This window comes from Leptidea sinapis, chromosome 2 (genome assembly GCF_905404315.1).
Source record: "Leptidea sinapis chromosome 2, ilLepSina1.1, whole genome shotgun sequence".
Taxonomy (NCBI): Eukaryota; Metazoa; Arthropoda; class Insecta; order Lepidoptera; family Pieridae; genus Leptidea; species Leptidea sinapis.
This window is the reverse complement of record NC_066266.1, coordinates 28,068,092-28,083,951: the sequence shown is the minus strand read 5'-3', so window position 1 is coordinate 28,083,951 and position 15,860 is coordinate 28,068,092. Positions and strand designations below refer to the sequence as shown.

The 15,860-nt window shown below is 36.5% G+C and overlaps 1 protein-coding gene across 1 annotated transcript in view; it reads left to right on the top strand.

Annotated features, from left to right (window-relative positions):
• Positions 1-15,860, top strand: part of LOC126974420 (monocarboxylate transporter 12) — a 29,424-nt gene that overhangs the window by 6,397 nt on the left and 7,167 nt on the right. Inside the window, exons 6-13 of the mRNA XM_050821909.1 lie at positions 2,407-2,473; positions 4,386-4,501; positions 7,764-7,889; positions 8,202-8,350; positions 8,955-9,030; positions 9,751-9,880; positions 11,229-11,378; positions 12,260-12,402. Of these exons, the coding sequence (XP_050677866.1) occupies positions 2,407-2,473; positions 4,386-4,501; positions 7,764-7,889; positions 8,202-8,350; positions 8,955-9,030; positions 9,751-9,880; positions 11,229-11,378; positions 12,260-12,402 (957 nt within the window). The remainder of the gene's footprint in view (positions 1-2,406; positions 2,474-4,385; positions 4,502-7,763; positions 7,890-8,201; positions 8,351-8,954; positions 9,031-9,750; positions 9,881-11,228; positions 11,379-12,259; positions 12,403-15,860) is intronic.

Here is a 15,860-nt window from a genome sequence, read left to right as displayed (position 1 = left end):
TCTTTTTCTATTATAATACATTTTGGAATTTCCCACATATAAATCTTAAATCGTAATTTAGCTTATTTTCATTTAAGGCTCTATTATGAGGTGTTTCACTTACTTTTGTATGTTTCACTTAATTATTTGTATGTGAGTTATTATCGAAAAATCTATTCAAACTGAATAGAAAATCATAGGGATTAGTTTCATAAGTGCCTCCTATTACAATGACAACATCATTTTTTGTTAAGCTTTTTATCAACCTTCGGAAAGAAGTATATCAGTCAATTTTGCACCTGGTTGCAGAAAACAAGTGATCTCATACATGGGCTCAGTCAAATAATCACGATCCTATTTCTTGATTTAAGCTTCAGTAGGTCCTCTTTGTGGATTTTGCCCTCAACTACTCCTTTAGGCTTAATTGGAATTTCTTTCTTGTCCTGCTTTACTTCAGTAACATGAAACTTTTACTCAGTCAAAAATGATTTATTTAAACTATCTGAGACTGTTGACTCCTGATTTGATTCCTGTGTCTGTGCTCTTCTGGAAGTAAAATGTTTGTACCATTTTTTAACTCCTTTTTTTGTCAAAAGTTAACTGTATCGGTATTGCTAGTAGCTACTGACTTTCTCTTTTTTTTGTTCTACCCGTGTTTGAAATAGTATTTGTACGATTCTCTTCTCCTAGTTTTTTATAATAATTCTATTACATTTCTCTACTTCCAACGTCAACTGTCTATTGTCATGGCTGATATTTTCAATTACCTGGTGAGCCCTTTGAAGCTCAATCATAAGCTCCTTTATTTTATCGTTTCATCGAGTGATGTGTCAGGTAGGATCATTATAGTTGTGTCTAGAAAAAATATATTTGAGTTAAAGTAATATCTAATCTTATTCTATAAGTAATATTACTTAAAGAATAAGATTTTTTAAGCCATTTTCGAATGGTAATATTTTTATGGTCCATTTTGTTCGTTGTTCCTCTTATTTTATTGTCCCGTATATTTTTTATTAAAATGAAGGAAAATATTACAATAGTTTTGACAATAAAAAAAAAGTGTGTGCGTCTAATCTTTACGCGCGATTGAAGTAAAACTTATTAATATTAACTTAATAAGGAATAATTAACAGATACATTGATATATAACATTAAATAAAGCCTTGTTATCATATAAACACTCACGTATTACTGAGGAGCATTGTTATATTATTTGCTATTTTTTTATCTCGGAAACGTTTTTTTTCTCGGTATAACTTCATCTTTTGAGCAAAGTTGGCATTTTCTCTATATAAAATAAAAGAATGCCTTCATAACAAATAATATCTATTATATAATCAAGTGAGATCTTATATATTTTACAAATAATGATAATATACTTAATGTTATATTTTGATATTATTATTCATTAGAATATAAACACTTAAACTTTTTACACGTGAGGTCATTATCAGGTTCTTGATTATCTCTTTTATTCTTATTTATTGATGAAATAGTAAAATGTTCCTGGGATTCCGCCACTTTATTTGACTGATTATTATTTTCATTTTATATTCTATTTATAATTAATTAATACCCTAATTCGCACATATTAAAATATTCACTCATTAAAGAAAGTAATTGAATACAAAAGTAGTAATAAGCAAATTATACATTTAGAGATTTTCAAAAAATATTACTGATATTTCTGATACTGATATCATATTGAAATGTTTTTTTTTAAACCATAAAATTATAACGCCTTATGATTTCACTTGAATTTTTTACTGATCGTTACTTCCGTCTAAGTTACCCCCAAGTTGCGCCCAAAGAAGTTTTACTTCAAAAACGATAAACAAAGAAAAAAGATAACAAAAACGTAGTCAATTAGGAAAAAAATATATAAATAAAAAAATAGTTCCCGTCCACTGCTGCTGGACAAAGGCATCCCCTAAAGATTTCCAAGACAATCGGTCCTGCGCTGCCCTCATCCAACGTATTCCGGCGATCTTGACCAGATCGTCGGTCTATCTTGGGGATACCCCCCCGGATAGGGATTTACACCTTAATATGTTAAGATTTATACTCTCTTAAATTAGACATTTTCTACTTCTTCTAGAACAAGTTTGCAGCTTTTTTCACCGGATAATGGGGATTCATCCTGAGCTAAACCTTTAGATGTTGCCTAGTTATTCATTGCAGTTACCTAGACATAATATCTTTTAATAGTATCTCAGCGATTAATATGTTATAACAGACTGAACTAACCCTAACATTTCAAATTCATCAACTTTATCACACCCTTCAATGATTTGGCAAATTATTTCTCGAGCATTTCCTGCTAGAATTCCATGAACTAGCCCTTCCATAGTCTGGCTGATTGCATTAATGAGTTGATAATAACACGTCCACAGTACTTATGACTAATCAGATCAATGTCACTTGCAGGTATCGGCGGAGGTCTGTCCACTACTCCAGGAATCGTGATTGTGTCACAATATTTTGATAAACACAGGTATGAATATGAAAACGTAGATGAAGTGTGTTTTGGCTCTGTCTTTGTGACTGTGCATAATAGCGCTCTACAAAGCGCAGGTCCGGCCACACATGGAGTATTGCTGTCATCTCTGGTCTGGCGCACCCCAGTATCAGCTCGATCCATTGTACCGCGTGCGACGTAGAGCAGCTCAAATAATCAGGAACCCAGTGCTTTGTGAACGGCTGGATCACTTGGTGTTGCGTAGAGATGTCGCTTCATTGTGTGTCTTCTACCGCATTTATCACGAGGAGTGTTACGAAGGGCTATTTAAGCTGATTCCTGCCGCCACCTTCGCACGACACGCCACAAGTTAGGATATCATCTCCACCATCTGGATGTGTGGCGGTGCACCACAGTGCGGTTTGCAAGGAGCTTTCTTCCACGTTCTACAAAGCTGTGGAATGAACTTCCTTGTGCGGTGTTGCCGGGACGATACGACATGGGTACCTTCAAAAGCGCGTACACCTTCCTTAAAGGCCGCCAACACAGATATGACTCCTCTGGTTTTGCAGGAGAATGCGGGTTGCGGTGATCACTTAACACCAGGTAACCCGTACGCTCGTTTGTCCTCCTATTCCATACAAAAAGAGACAAACTGATACGTGATCATAGATTAAGTTTTAAAAAGCCTCATGCAATACAGAGCTTTGTCTTCGATGTTTATTGACAAACAATTGGGTATTTTAATCGTTTTAGCCCACACTACCAGGATATGCCGTTAATTATCTCGTGGTGTAGCCACGTTTTATTGCCAACACTAAGTCTTTTTCCTTTAACAATTAATAAGTATATTTTTTGTTTTTCTAAAACGTTAAACGTTTAATACGGAATGTTTGAATGGTCATAGATTTGCTAAATTTGTCTATCGCTTGATAGTATATAGTCTAGGAAACAAGATCAAAAGGTTTTTTTTTATAAAAAAAAAAACTTTAATAACCCCTACGAAAAATTCACAGACATGCTAACATCTATATAATCACTTAACTGTAAAATTAAATAGAAAAAAGTGTTACAAAACTTTAAAAGAAACCAACTCCAAGCTTCTAAGCATAAATTATTACGAATAATGTCACAATGACTAATATTCAGACAGTAATCGGACAGAGTAAAGCTCTAACTCGTCAACGGTTGAAGAGGAAGTGTGTATATCTTCACCCTCTCCTCATATCACCTCCTCCAATAGGATATAAAACATATTCATATAATTTAAAAAAAATCAACACTTATATTGTCACGTACACACCATTCTCTATTGCCAAGAATGGGAATTGACTTTGTATGTGTGGCTACTCCACTTAATACGTTAATTATCGCAACATTTATTCCGATTACGGGTGTTTCCTGATAGTGTGGCCCCAGTATAAGGCCTATCACCGATGACACACTTTTTCTGCGATTGAGTCTGCGGCACACAAAAAGTCTGCATTGCGCGCAAAATGTCTGTCACACAACGCACACTTACTCTCATTTTGTCGACAGAACTGTAGGGATGAGGTAGACACGCAATGGAAGTACAGAGCTTGCCGTGTATTATTTCGTACTTGAGATATAAAAAAAGAGGAAGAAATAGATAATTTCGGGTTCGTCCTATTTTTTCAGAAAGATTGTTAAATGTTCCATATTAAACATTCAGTTCTAAAACTATATCCAAATATATTTGCACAATTCATCCCACAATTTTCTATTTAAACTTCGCGGTCTGTCAGATCTACGAGGATATTTTGTGTGTCAGACTTTTTGCGCGTTGTCTACGTTACTGCATATAATTCTATATGTTTTATTACCACAGACTAAAAAGTGCGTCACGGATAGTCTGTCGTCTGATGATAGACCTAAGATCTAATTCTACAAACTCTATATCTTGTTTAAAAGCATGGCTCTCTTTCAGAGCTCTAGCAAATGGTATATGTGTGAGTGGGACAGCTGCTGGTAGTTTCGTGTTCCCGATGCTGATCGAAAAACTGGTCACTACGTATGGATTACATGGAACATTACTTCTATTGGGTAAGCACCTCTAAGATGTTTTTGTGACTAATTATGAAAAATGTATGAGATTATTTAAAATTGCACTCTCAAAAAGTAAAGCTACCTACCACTCACAACCACGTGAAACAAAAAGAAATTATCGCACCGCAAAAAAAGCTTCCAAATAAACTATTTTCCAGCTATATTATTCCCGAACCGACTTGAACGACTCAAGATATTTCCAGTTCAAAGTTCTTTTGCAATTGTTTTTTCATACTTTCACTTCAGATGTTCATGGGCGGCGTTCAAGAAGTCGGCAAAATGAGATGATATAAACTAAACATAATTAAGAAAAATTAAATAATTAATAAGACAACTAAGGTCGCAATCTAATGATAATAATTGAGAAGCATTTAATTGGCCCTGGATGCAAGTAACTATATATGCTGCTTTGACTGGCCAAACTTATTTCCTGGCAGAGATACGGGACCCATCTCAGGTTTAAGGCCGAATTTATCCTAGACTTCATCACACTATATTCTAAGTATGGCAGTAAATCCTATTTAAGCTTAAGACACTCTAGTTTGGACTTTTTCCAAGGTAGAATTGATATAATTAGTGGCTAAAATCAAAATGAGTAGTAAAATTAGCTAACCTATTCTAATTTAATCTTTGTTTTGTAACTCCTACAGCGAGGCCGAAGAAGATTGTCGGCGTAAAAAAATCTCTCTCCATCGTACTTACCTTCTCGATTTGAGATCATGCCTCTAATTGCCACAGCCTACATTATCGAGCAAACCTTGGTGTGCTCAGTATAACGAGACATAACTTTACTACAACCCACCGCCGCCGGCCGGTTTTTTACTTTCCTTCAAGTGATCCACTTGTCCGCTTGACCCTGATCTAAATTCAAATTCAAATATATTTATTCAAAATAGGATTTGACATCCCTTATTGTAAAAAAACTACCACCCATTCCAAAATGAATGCCTCAGGCCTCAGAAGAATGGGCACAAGAAACTCAGCGGGCATATTTTTTTGATCAAAAAATATGTTTACAAAGTAATATTGTACAAACTTATTATTTATTAGCCTGAGGGCGGTCGATATCATTAAGAAAGTCATTTATGTTAGAGTAACCTTTACCACACAAACGTTTTTTAACAATTTTTTTGAATAACGTAAATTTTTTTTTTTAAATCTGTTGCATCATTTTACATATAAAGTTAATATAATCAAAACAAATCTTATAACAATATTTACAATACTACGACTACATAAAATTAAAACTATCATTACGTGGAAGCGTAAGCTTAGCTTAGCCTTATTGAGGCGCGAAGATAGTATTTTGAACATTCTCCGCGCCTCTGGGCCCCACGGGCCAAGTGTCTCGACACCAAACGGCACAAAGATGTATGACTCACTGAGACCAACATATTTGCGACGCTTGCTGTCTTCGGCAGTCGAAGCAGCAGCCCCAGCACCAACTGACGTAACTTGGACATGAGAAGGAGCCAGAGTGTCGACGCAAGTAGCGTCCCACACCAGCGCCCTTCCCCGTGCCCAAGCCACCAGCGTCATTCCATCAGGACGCTTGCCATCGCGGCGGGTAATACCATTTGGCTCTAAAACAGCTGGTATATTAAGAGCGGCAAATGCCCTGCGGATGACTTCATTAATGCTGGCGTGACGACTGATACGGCCTGCCGATTTTAGGCAGGATAACCCGTGGCGTCCAAGAGCATCAACCTGAACGCCACATCTACATTGATGTGGTTCATTCAGTTTTATACCTAGCCGGAGTGATACGCATATTGACAATGTCATATTGTCAAGTAGCGTTCCAATCGGCGCAGAAGGCAAGGCTTGTAACCAAAATCCCGACTCAATTTCTGTCACGGCACGTCAAAAGACGAGCACGCTCTGTTATGTCAGTAGATGAGATCAAAAGATCATCAAAGGCTGACTTACAAAGAAGTGCGTCCCATGCTTTTTGACACTTTAAATCGTCTGCAAAATTTTGAATTTTTGCAATATTTAGCCAAGCATTGTTAGCTTCGTTCAAATACACAATCTCTGAGTTATCTGGTACATGATTTACAATTCTAGTAACCAAAGGCTGCGCACTATGAACTAAAGATAGAAATGCTGGTAAGGCAACGCCCGAAACTTTGCGAGTACCCAAACCACCAAACCGTATCGGTAAAGAGGCTTGAGACCATGCACGATCTGTAAACGCGCAATTCAAAACGGTTTCTAAAATATTTTTAAGTGAAATATCAATCACATCAAGCAAATTTGGAAATTTCCATAACGGGCTAGACCTTAAGAGGTACGTAAATTTTGGAACAAATAAACAAGACCGAATAATAGTTAAGGCCATATGAGAATTAATTTTCAATAATCTGTCCGAAACGTTATTAAATTTTTTAATGTGATCGTTTAAGATCGTTGGAATTGAAACAGGAAATAATGGAGCTCCAAGAAGGTGAAGTGAATTCTTATCCAAAACTTTAATATTGGGGGCCAGAACATTAAATTTATTGGTAATATCAACCCGGTCTGAAATTTGGAAATTGGTCCTCGAATGACACGAACTGCGCGTTGCTATGTGCAGAAGACAAATCTGAAAACAATAAATACCTTAGCAACTATATTAACAGGACAAAAATACTTAGGAAATATACTATCCTAAAATATTGTGATGGGTAGCCACACCGACACACCAACACTTCTACCGATGCAGCACCACTTTCTGCGGCTGGGATGGGACAGCATGCGCTGATATGCAGCGAAAATAATCTGAAACAGAATTAAAATATGGATCAGTAGTATGTTCTGCGTGACAGCTCAATGACATCCAATTAAACGTAATTTTGTTTTGAACATTTTCTGGGATATTGTTGTAAAAGTATATACATCGCCCCACAAGGCTTGCTAACTCGACTTAGCCGAGTAGTAGGGATTATAAGCTTATGTCTGTTCCTGGTGTTAACATTATGGTTATGACAGTTTCTAGCAAATTCATTTATGTGCCTATGAACATACATTACGTTATCAAGAATATATTGAGAAGCAACAGGAACAAGATGTTAATTTCTTTGAATTTTGCTCTCAATGATTCTTTAGGACGTAGGTTATAAATAAAAAAGGGTGTACCTTCTTATAGCTAATAGTCCGCTGGATGCGGAAGGAACAGTGGCCGTCTAACGACTAACATGTCATGTAGTATCTCACTAAAGTTCTAAACGTAGGCATGATGACGTGTTGCACTGTATGGCTTATCTTGTTTATGCTGCAGGAGGCGGGATGCTACACGTGTGTGTGGCGGCGACCTTGTATCGACCACCCCCTGTCGCACTCCCCACCGACACTCCTGCTACCACCACCACGGAGAACACCACGCTTCTTAATGATATACAGGAAGGTAACGACAATGGAATTAATAAATCTTAATGACCGGCTATCTGCAAGTCTGATAGGACATGTTCCACGCTGTGTAGTACACGATATAAAGGGATTTATCCATTTGGAGGAATTGTTCAGGAACAATTCCTCCAAATACTCCGTGATGAATTTGGTGGAAAATAATCACATCTCACCACGCGCACTTTGGCAAAATTCGAAAGGAGGAGGAGAGAATATTTTTAGGCAAAGAAGAAACGAACATTTGAAAGCAGTGTTGCCAACTTAACACAGATTACGATAAGTGCTAACGCTCTATTTCTTCTTGTTCTAGGCAAAACAGGTCTCCTGAACGATAATAAGCTGCAGAACCTGTTCCAACAAGATTCTGACATGATGACCTTCAACCACAAGAGCACGTTCCTCGGCGACGACAAGCGGAACAACCTCCTCACTGAGATCATGCATCCGAGCTTGATAGAGGCGAGATTACATTGTTTTACGGGAGATAGTGACGAGACTATGAAGACAAGTGACGCCGTGCCCATTACAATACAGTACTGCTCATGATTCTTGTTTTATGACCCGGGCGGTATTGCAAAAGTGCTCGTCATTGAACAGGCTATGCAAATTTATAAAACAAAATAATCATATTTTATTTAAAAGAGCTGTTTATAGAATTGAATCCTCGTTCCACCAGATTAGCGGATAGACTGTCCCAGAACAACAATAATTACTTAATAGTATTTCATTTCTCCCGCTCTCGTGCAATGTACAGGTGTGTATAGTTACCATTAGTTGAATGTTATGCGCATCCTGTCACTTTTTTTTACTAATAGAAAGAAGGATGCCTCAAGGAGTACCGCGCTATCATGTCCTAGTCATTAGTTGCTCATGTGGTCCTCAGGAGCAGTATTGAATGTTATAAGTATATTATGATAAAAGATTCATCGATCAAACAAGGTATATAGATTTATGCGAGAATTTCTTCTCGGCTACAGAATATTAATAATAGTTTAATAAGGCATATCTTGCACGTTTATAGGGGAGCCACATGAGCAAATTGATTTATTTTTTCCAATTGCAGGTAGCCAGACCGCCTCCAACTTCACAGATGTCTGACTCTGAGGATTCGGAAGGCTTGGATGTACTCGGTGTCGTTGGTACGTGAACAAATGGATCTATTACAGTATTGTAGGCTTGGAACCCACCGTAGAATACTTATAATTTATTACACGCTTCTTTTTCATTTCAGCTTTTTGATATTAATCGTACAGACTACAAGTGCGATACATGTGTTTGAGTCTTTTTATTAAATATAAACAGTATGGGATATTTATATAATTCAAACAAAAGAGATCTTATAGCTATATTTACATTAAATTAAAACTATTGTTACGGGAAAGTGTACCAATAATACTGGCAGCATTTCCACATTGGCATAAGTAGGCTGATGCGTTGATATATTCTGGTAGCTTGGGCACGACGAAGGGCGCTGGTGTGGGACGCGACTTGCGTTGACACTCTAGCTCCTTCTCATGTCCAAGTTACTTCAGTTAATGCTGGGACTTCTGCTTCGACTACGAAGACAGACTCACTCAGACCAACAAAATTGTCGCCAATTTGTTGGTCTGAGTGAGTCATACATCATTGTGCCTGTGTCGAGACACTTAGCCCGTGGGCCCAAAGGCGCGGAGGATGTACAAAGTACTATCTATGTGCCTCAATAGGGCTACTGGAAACCTAAGCGCTGGCAACTGTGTGGTTGCAGGGTTATTGGGGATTAACTTGGTTTTAATATTTAATTTAGTCTTACAGATATTATTTTCAAGTTTGTTTCATCTCAATTAAAAGGATAATTTTAAGCTTAACTGTCACTCATCTGTCAGGACTACCTCGTGTGGACAAACTTCGACTGCGCCCAACTAGATCTTCTTCCATCCTGCATTCAGTTGAGGACTTGTCTACTGACAGTACTTGCGTCTACAAGGCCAGCAGACGGAAAATAAGCCGGTAACAAGACATTGTATTCTATTTTATTATTAAGTTGCATTCAACATTTATACTCTCTTTAATGCATTAATATTCTTAGCAATTTGTCTTAGGCATTTAATTGTGTATTTCATGAAAATTCAATTAGGACATTATACTACTGTAAAATCCATGGTGAGTCTTCGGATATTCTTCTTACGTACTTAGATGACAAAATGCAAGGACTGATTGTTGTGAGAACCGATCTCCGAGGCCCGCAGTTAATATGGGTGTGCCGCAGGTCCATTCCCGTTGTCGGTTTATTTTTATTGTACCTTGTTCGATATGTTAACGAAACTGTAAATCATAAATATTCAGTTTTACATAGATTGTTATTAAAATATTTTTTATTGCAATGAAGTTGTAAATGTTGATTTAAAACACTGGTATTGAGTATCTTGCTCCTTCTCCTAGTTAAAGCTCAACCTTTTCCAAAGTGGTGGTATATGGTAAAAAGAAAATGGTGGAGGGCGGGTAAACCAGTCGCTTGCCGCTGTGCGCACGTATATTGAAATGAATTATTTGTATTTCTAAGTCTCACTGTCATGAAAAATATAAATTACTATGCTTTTTAATAGAGCTCAGTTTAAAATGCCATTTTTATTTGATTTTAAATCGTAAATATAATACTTGTCTACGGAAGATGTGATATTTGAGATTGGAACCTGCGCTTCCAAAAGGAAGTTCTCTAGCTCTCTTATTCACAGATGTACCGCTATAGCAAACCGTCCTATAACGCTCCGTACATAAGTCTTGGTTTGTCCGACTCTTCAGCCGAAACTCTACTCTTCAACTCGTCCATAAAAAATGGCAAACAATCACGCACTTCAAAAAAATCTACATTATTAGATATGGTCACATGCGTCTCATCGAAAGGGTGTGAGGGTGTGATTATCAAACATTATCTGTTCAAACAATTTTCAATCAAAATTATCAATTTTATGAACGATGCGGGACTCGAACCCACGACTCCTGGCGTTCCGTGCCAGTGCTCTGTCAACTGATCGAACCGTTTGAGTAACGACCGAATGAAGCCACAACCTGAAAGTTGAACTAAGCCTACAAGATTTTATGGCGATACGTTAGGTTTATCACTTTAAAAATAAACAAATTGTTTAGATTTACAAGAGCGACATCTCAAGTCAATTTCCTAATATGCAAGTACTGGGGTCGAGCAGGTTATAAGCTGTAAAGTGGATCCTGTAGATAAAGCCATAACCTGAGAGTTGAACAAAGCATACAAGATTTTAAGACGATACGTCATTCGAACGGTTAGCTCAGTTGGCAGAGCATGGCGTTATCTGTTCATTTATTCTTCTTTTTATTGCAGTTCGCTTTATATTAAACCACCGCTACCAAGACAAGTAGTGGATAACAAAATGTCCGAACCAGTAAATGACTTCAGGAAACAGGATGATAAAAAAGAAGGCTGCGTCGAAATTGTGGAAGAGAAGAGAGGATGTGTCGCTAAGATCTCTAGGTAATTCATAAAATAGATTAAAACTCCTATTGACAATGTCTTTTCATAAATAAAGTTAAATAAGTCGTGTTGTGATGAATAAAATTGTTAAGCAGGCGTGTTTATCGTGTTGTCACTACTTATGGCGATCGATAGATTTAAATATGTAGGCTGCCGTTTTTTTAGTGCTATAAGCTTCTAGAGATTGTCTGCTTTCCGTGCGACTCATGGGTTGGTTTGTTGACAGTATAAGTACTATTCAAATGTTTTGAGTTTTCTTAAGTGTTAATTCGGCCAATATAATATTGGTAACGCCATTTTAGATTAGTTTATTATCTTGGCTTATTGCGTTCGCCAGTTAAATCAGAGTCCAAGAAAATTGCATTAGCCCGACAATATCTAAAAAATACAAACTATTACAATGGACTACCGCGTCAAACAATTTTTGCCGAGAAATGGGCGTGGTGTCCATGATATGAAATTCACATAATATGACGCGTCATCGTGACCATACATTTAATATTATAGTCGTATAATAATAAAAGTTGAATGATAATTGTGTTGTCGCAGCAACTCTCATGATTTTGTAGGAACAACAGACGTTTTAATATTATTATTTATAAAGTAAACTAAGTGAGCTTTGGCTTCGCCTTTTACACCTTTAAACGGAACTATTCGACATTTTTGTCGCTATTGATCTCCCGTTGCACGTTCTGAATGCCGATTGAACGCGTATCAAACATCGTTTCGTTAGTAGAGGTCACTTGACCGCTGCCTGTTTCAAGGGAACAGCTTAGCGGCCGAGTTACTGTTGGTCTAATCTTTGCATTTATTGTAGTATAAAGTATATTAATATAATCTTCGGTCACCCATGTAATCACTTGTACATTGGCACTTGGCAGATACCTGGACGTGTCGCTGCTGAGGTCATGGCGGTTCGGGCTGCTGTGCACATCCGTGGCCCTGATGTCGTGCGGGTCGCCGTACGCACTCTACTTCCTGCCCGCATACACCGTCGCCGCGGGCCACAGCAAGGCGGCAGCAGGTACGAGCACTGATCTTATATCTTTAAACGAGCAATTCTTATTTATAAAAAATGTATCCAAATGATTTGAGTTTTCTTTAGTGTTGATTCCGCCAATTCTTTAAAAGTGACAAGTGTTTCGCCTCTACACGAGGCATTCTTCAGACGTGTTGTCTCGCCAAAATCTTGCACGAGACTGAATCTATAATAATATTGAAGGATTGGCGGTTAACTGCCATAGGTACAGCGCGACTAGTATACTTTAGTTATTTTCATAGTCTTATGTCCTATGGTATATTGTTATGGATCAGTGCGGCCGATATTAATACCATCTTTGTGCTGCAGAAGAGGCCTATTCGCGCTATTTATAACCGAGGTCCTAAAGAATCATAAAGAGATAGATTTAAAGAAATAAACATTTTGTCTGTTGCTTCTCAATACATTTTTGATAATGTTTTGTATGTTCATAACCACATTGAGGAATTTTCTAGAAACTGATATTCATGATGTTAACACGAGGAATAAACATTAAACTTGTTGTGACTAGTACTCGGTTGGTCGAGTATGTAAGTCATTTGTCAGGCGATGTATATGCTTTTACAATATGATCCCAGAAAATGTACAAAACAAATGTGTTACGAAATTTAAAAGAATTGTTAAAAAACGTTTGTGTGGGAAAGGTTACTATAGCATAAACGATTTTCTTAATGACACCACGGACTAGGAATAAAGCGAACACCCGCAGGCTATTTAATTATAAATGTTTATTGTACGATATCACATTGTAATCCATATTTTTATATTTAAAAATAAGCCCACTGAGTTTCTTGCGCCAATTCTTCTCAGGTCTGAGGCAGTCTCTTTTGATTGTTTTGACGTTCAATAAGTGATTGATTGAAAAAAAATATAAAATGAGCCAGAAGCCGCTCTTTTATATCCTCGTCCAATGAAATGACGCGTTGTGATTGGTCGGCTGTTGTGACGTATTACCCCCGGAAGAGATATGTAACAATGGTGAAGGGACCACATTTGTTTTTTCATTCAACAATGTAAATATGTTATTTTTATGTTTTATTATTTCTAATTGCTCTAACACATTCAAGCGAAACCCTTTTTACATGCATGTAAAATATCAAAATTATTATTGTTTCCGAGTGAGTGACCGGTGTCAATTACATGTTTCGCGAAGTGTGATTTTTCGGGATGATTATTCCTAAATGCGGCAATATCTAAATTTCGACCTGTTTGACCTATATATACCCCGTTACAAGTGTCACAACTTAGTTTATAAACGCCGGATTTTTCCGAATTAACTAATCGATCTTTGCCATTACATATTCGATTCGTTCGGAAGGACACATTAATATTGTTTTTCCTAAATATTTTCGCTTAAATTATAGATTATAGTTAGTTTAAAAAGGTTTGTAGCTATCAAAACAAAATAATTCATAATCGTACTTACCGTGTGGTTGAAATGAAATGAAATGAAATGATTTATTTGTATGAATCGTGGTAACATACTCGTAGTTGTTAACAATTAATTGGTGTACAGCACAATTCGCCAATATATCGGCATACAAATATTTGATTGTCAATATTGGAATATCATATTTAATTTATACTTATACGTTCTGAATACACATTACATAGCTTTAATTCAATGAGATAATATAAAATAAACATTAGTTTGTAGGTACCTCTCAAAAATTACATTTGAATACTATTATTTTTGGCTAAAGAATTCTTTTAAACTATAAAAGCATTTATCTATTAGCCATAATTTTAATTTTTTATGCATTAATGTTTTAGGCATCTCTCTAATATTCTTTGGAAGGTGGTTAAATACCCTAACACACATAACATTTGCGTTATTTTGATGAAGCGCTGTTCTACAGTATGGCATCAGAAGGCGAGTTGGATCTCTTAATCCTAATATGGAATAGTCCTTTGCTGGTTTAAAAAGTTCACCATGTTTTTTAATGAACATACAAATTTCTAATATATATAGACCAGTAAGCGTTAACAGACGGTGCTTTTTGAATAATGGTCTACACGATTCTAGAGGACTGACATTGCATAAAGCTCTTATACATTTTTTTTGTGCCAGAAATACATTTGAAATATTAGTGGAGTTTCCCCATAGTATTAACCCGTACCGTAAAACTGACGCAATATAACCGTGGTATGCAGTAAGTGCAGCATTAAAGGATACAGTTTGTCTGAGCCTTCTTAAAGCGAAAACGAACTTATTTATTTTGCCTGCCACTGTATCACATTGAGCTTTCCAGTTACAATTGCAATCTAATATAATTGGTCTGAATTAGACTCCGATATTAAATACGAGAATGACATAACCACTATTTAAATTCCAGTAAAAAGACGTGAAACATTCAGCAAGAATGAATTGAAGTGAATTCATAGACTTGACGTGCCTTGGAACAGAAATAGAACCAAGAATGTCGTACGCGGCTCCGTCCTTAAGTAATAATTAAAAATACCTCACATACGGGATCAGAACCACATGAGCGAGGCAGATCAGATAAACCCACAAAAGATCGCCATTGTTTACTTTTTTTATATTACTTAATTTATTTTCAGGGAACATTCGCAGTCTTTAAGCAAATGATATCCATAAATATAGGTTAAAAAATTATCGACAATGGACCCCATACAAGTCAAACAAAAGAAAAATCTTCACAAGTATATATTCTATTCTATTCTTCCTACTGTGGCTTCTGTGGAAGATATACCACAGATTTGCCAGAATCACGTTAGATTAGACTACCAAGCTTTGAGTATGTGTCTTCTAAGTTTAACGGTAATAATCGGTGTTCAGATTACATAAAGTTTAATTTTCTAATAATATCTGAAACAAATAATATACATGCTTGTAAGACTATAAATGACATACACAAATAGAAATACTTAAATAATTAATTAATATAAGTACTAAATAATATTTACAACTTAATCTTATTTATTTTAATATATTTACACAAAATATTTACAAAAGGAGTGTAAACTAGGGAGAGGAGACATTTAACGGAGGTTGGACGGGGGACTTCAGCGGGTATATAATTGTGCAGAGAAGATCGCATTAAGGGACAACTAAAGAATAAATGATCCATGTTTCCCTCATCAAGGCCACAATCACATAGAGAATGATCCCTAATTCTAAGTTTTGCTAGAAAGACTGGAGTGCAGGCATGGTTTAAACGTAAGCGGCATATAGTTGAGATTATTGTTTTATTATGAATCCTACATTTTGAGAACCAAGGTTTTTGAGGAATTTCTGGTTGGAGTTCTCCATAAAATTTGCCTTTTAAAGTTTTGGAAACTTGCCAAATGTTTGACCAACTCTCATACATCTTGGGTTTCAGGGTAGAGCACAAGTCATGAGTGAATATTTCTGAATACTGAAAGGAACCTGAATGAGCAGCTGATCTAGCACAGGCATCTGCATTTTCATTACCAGAGAT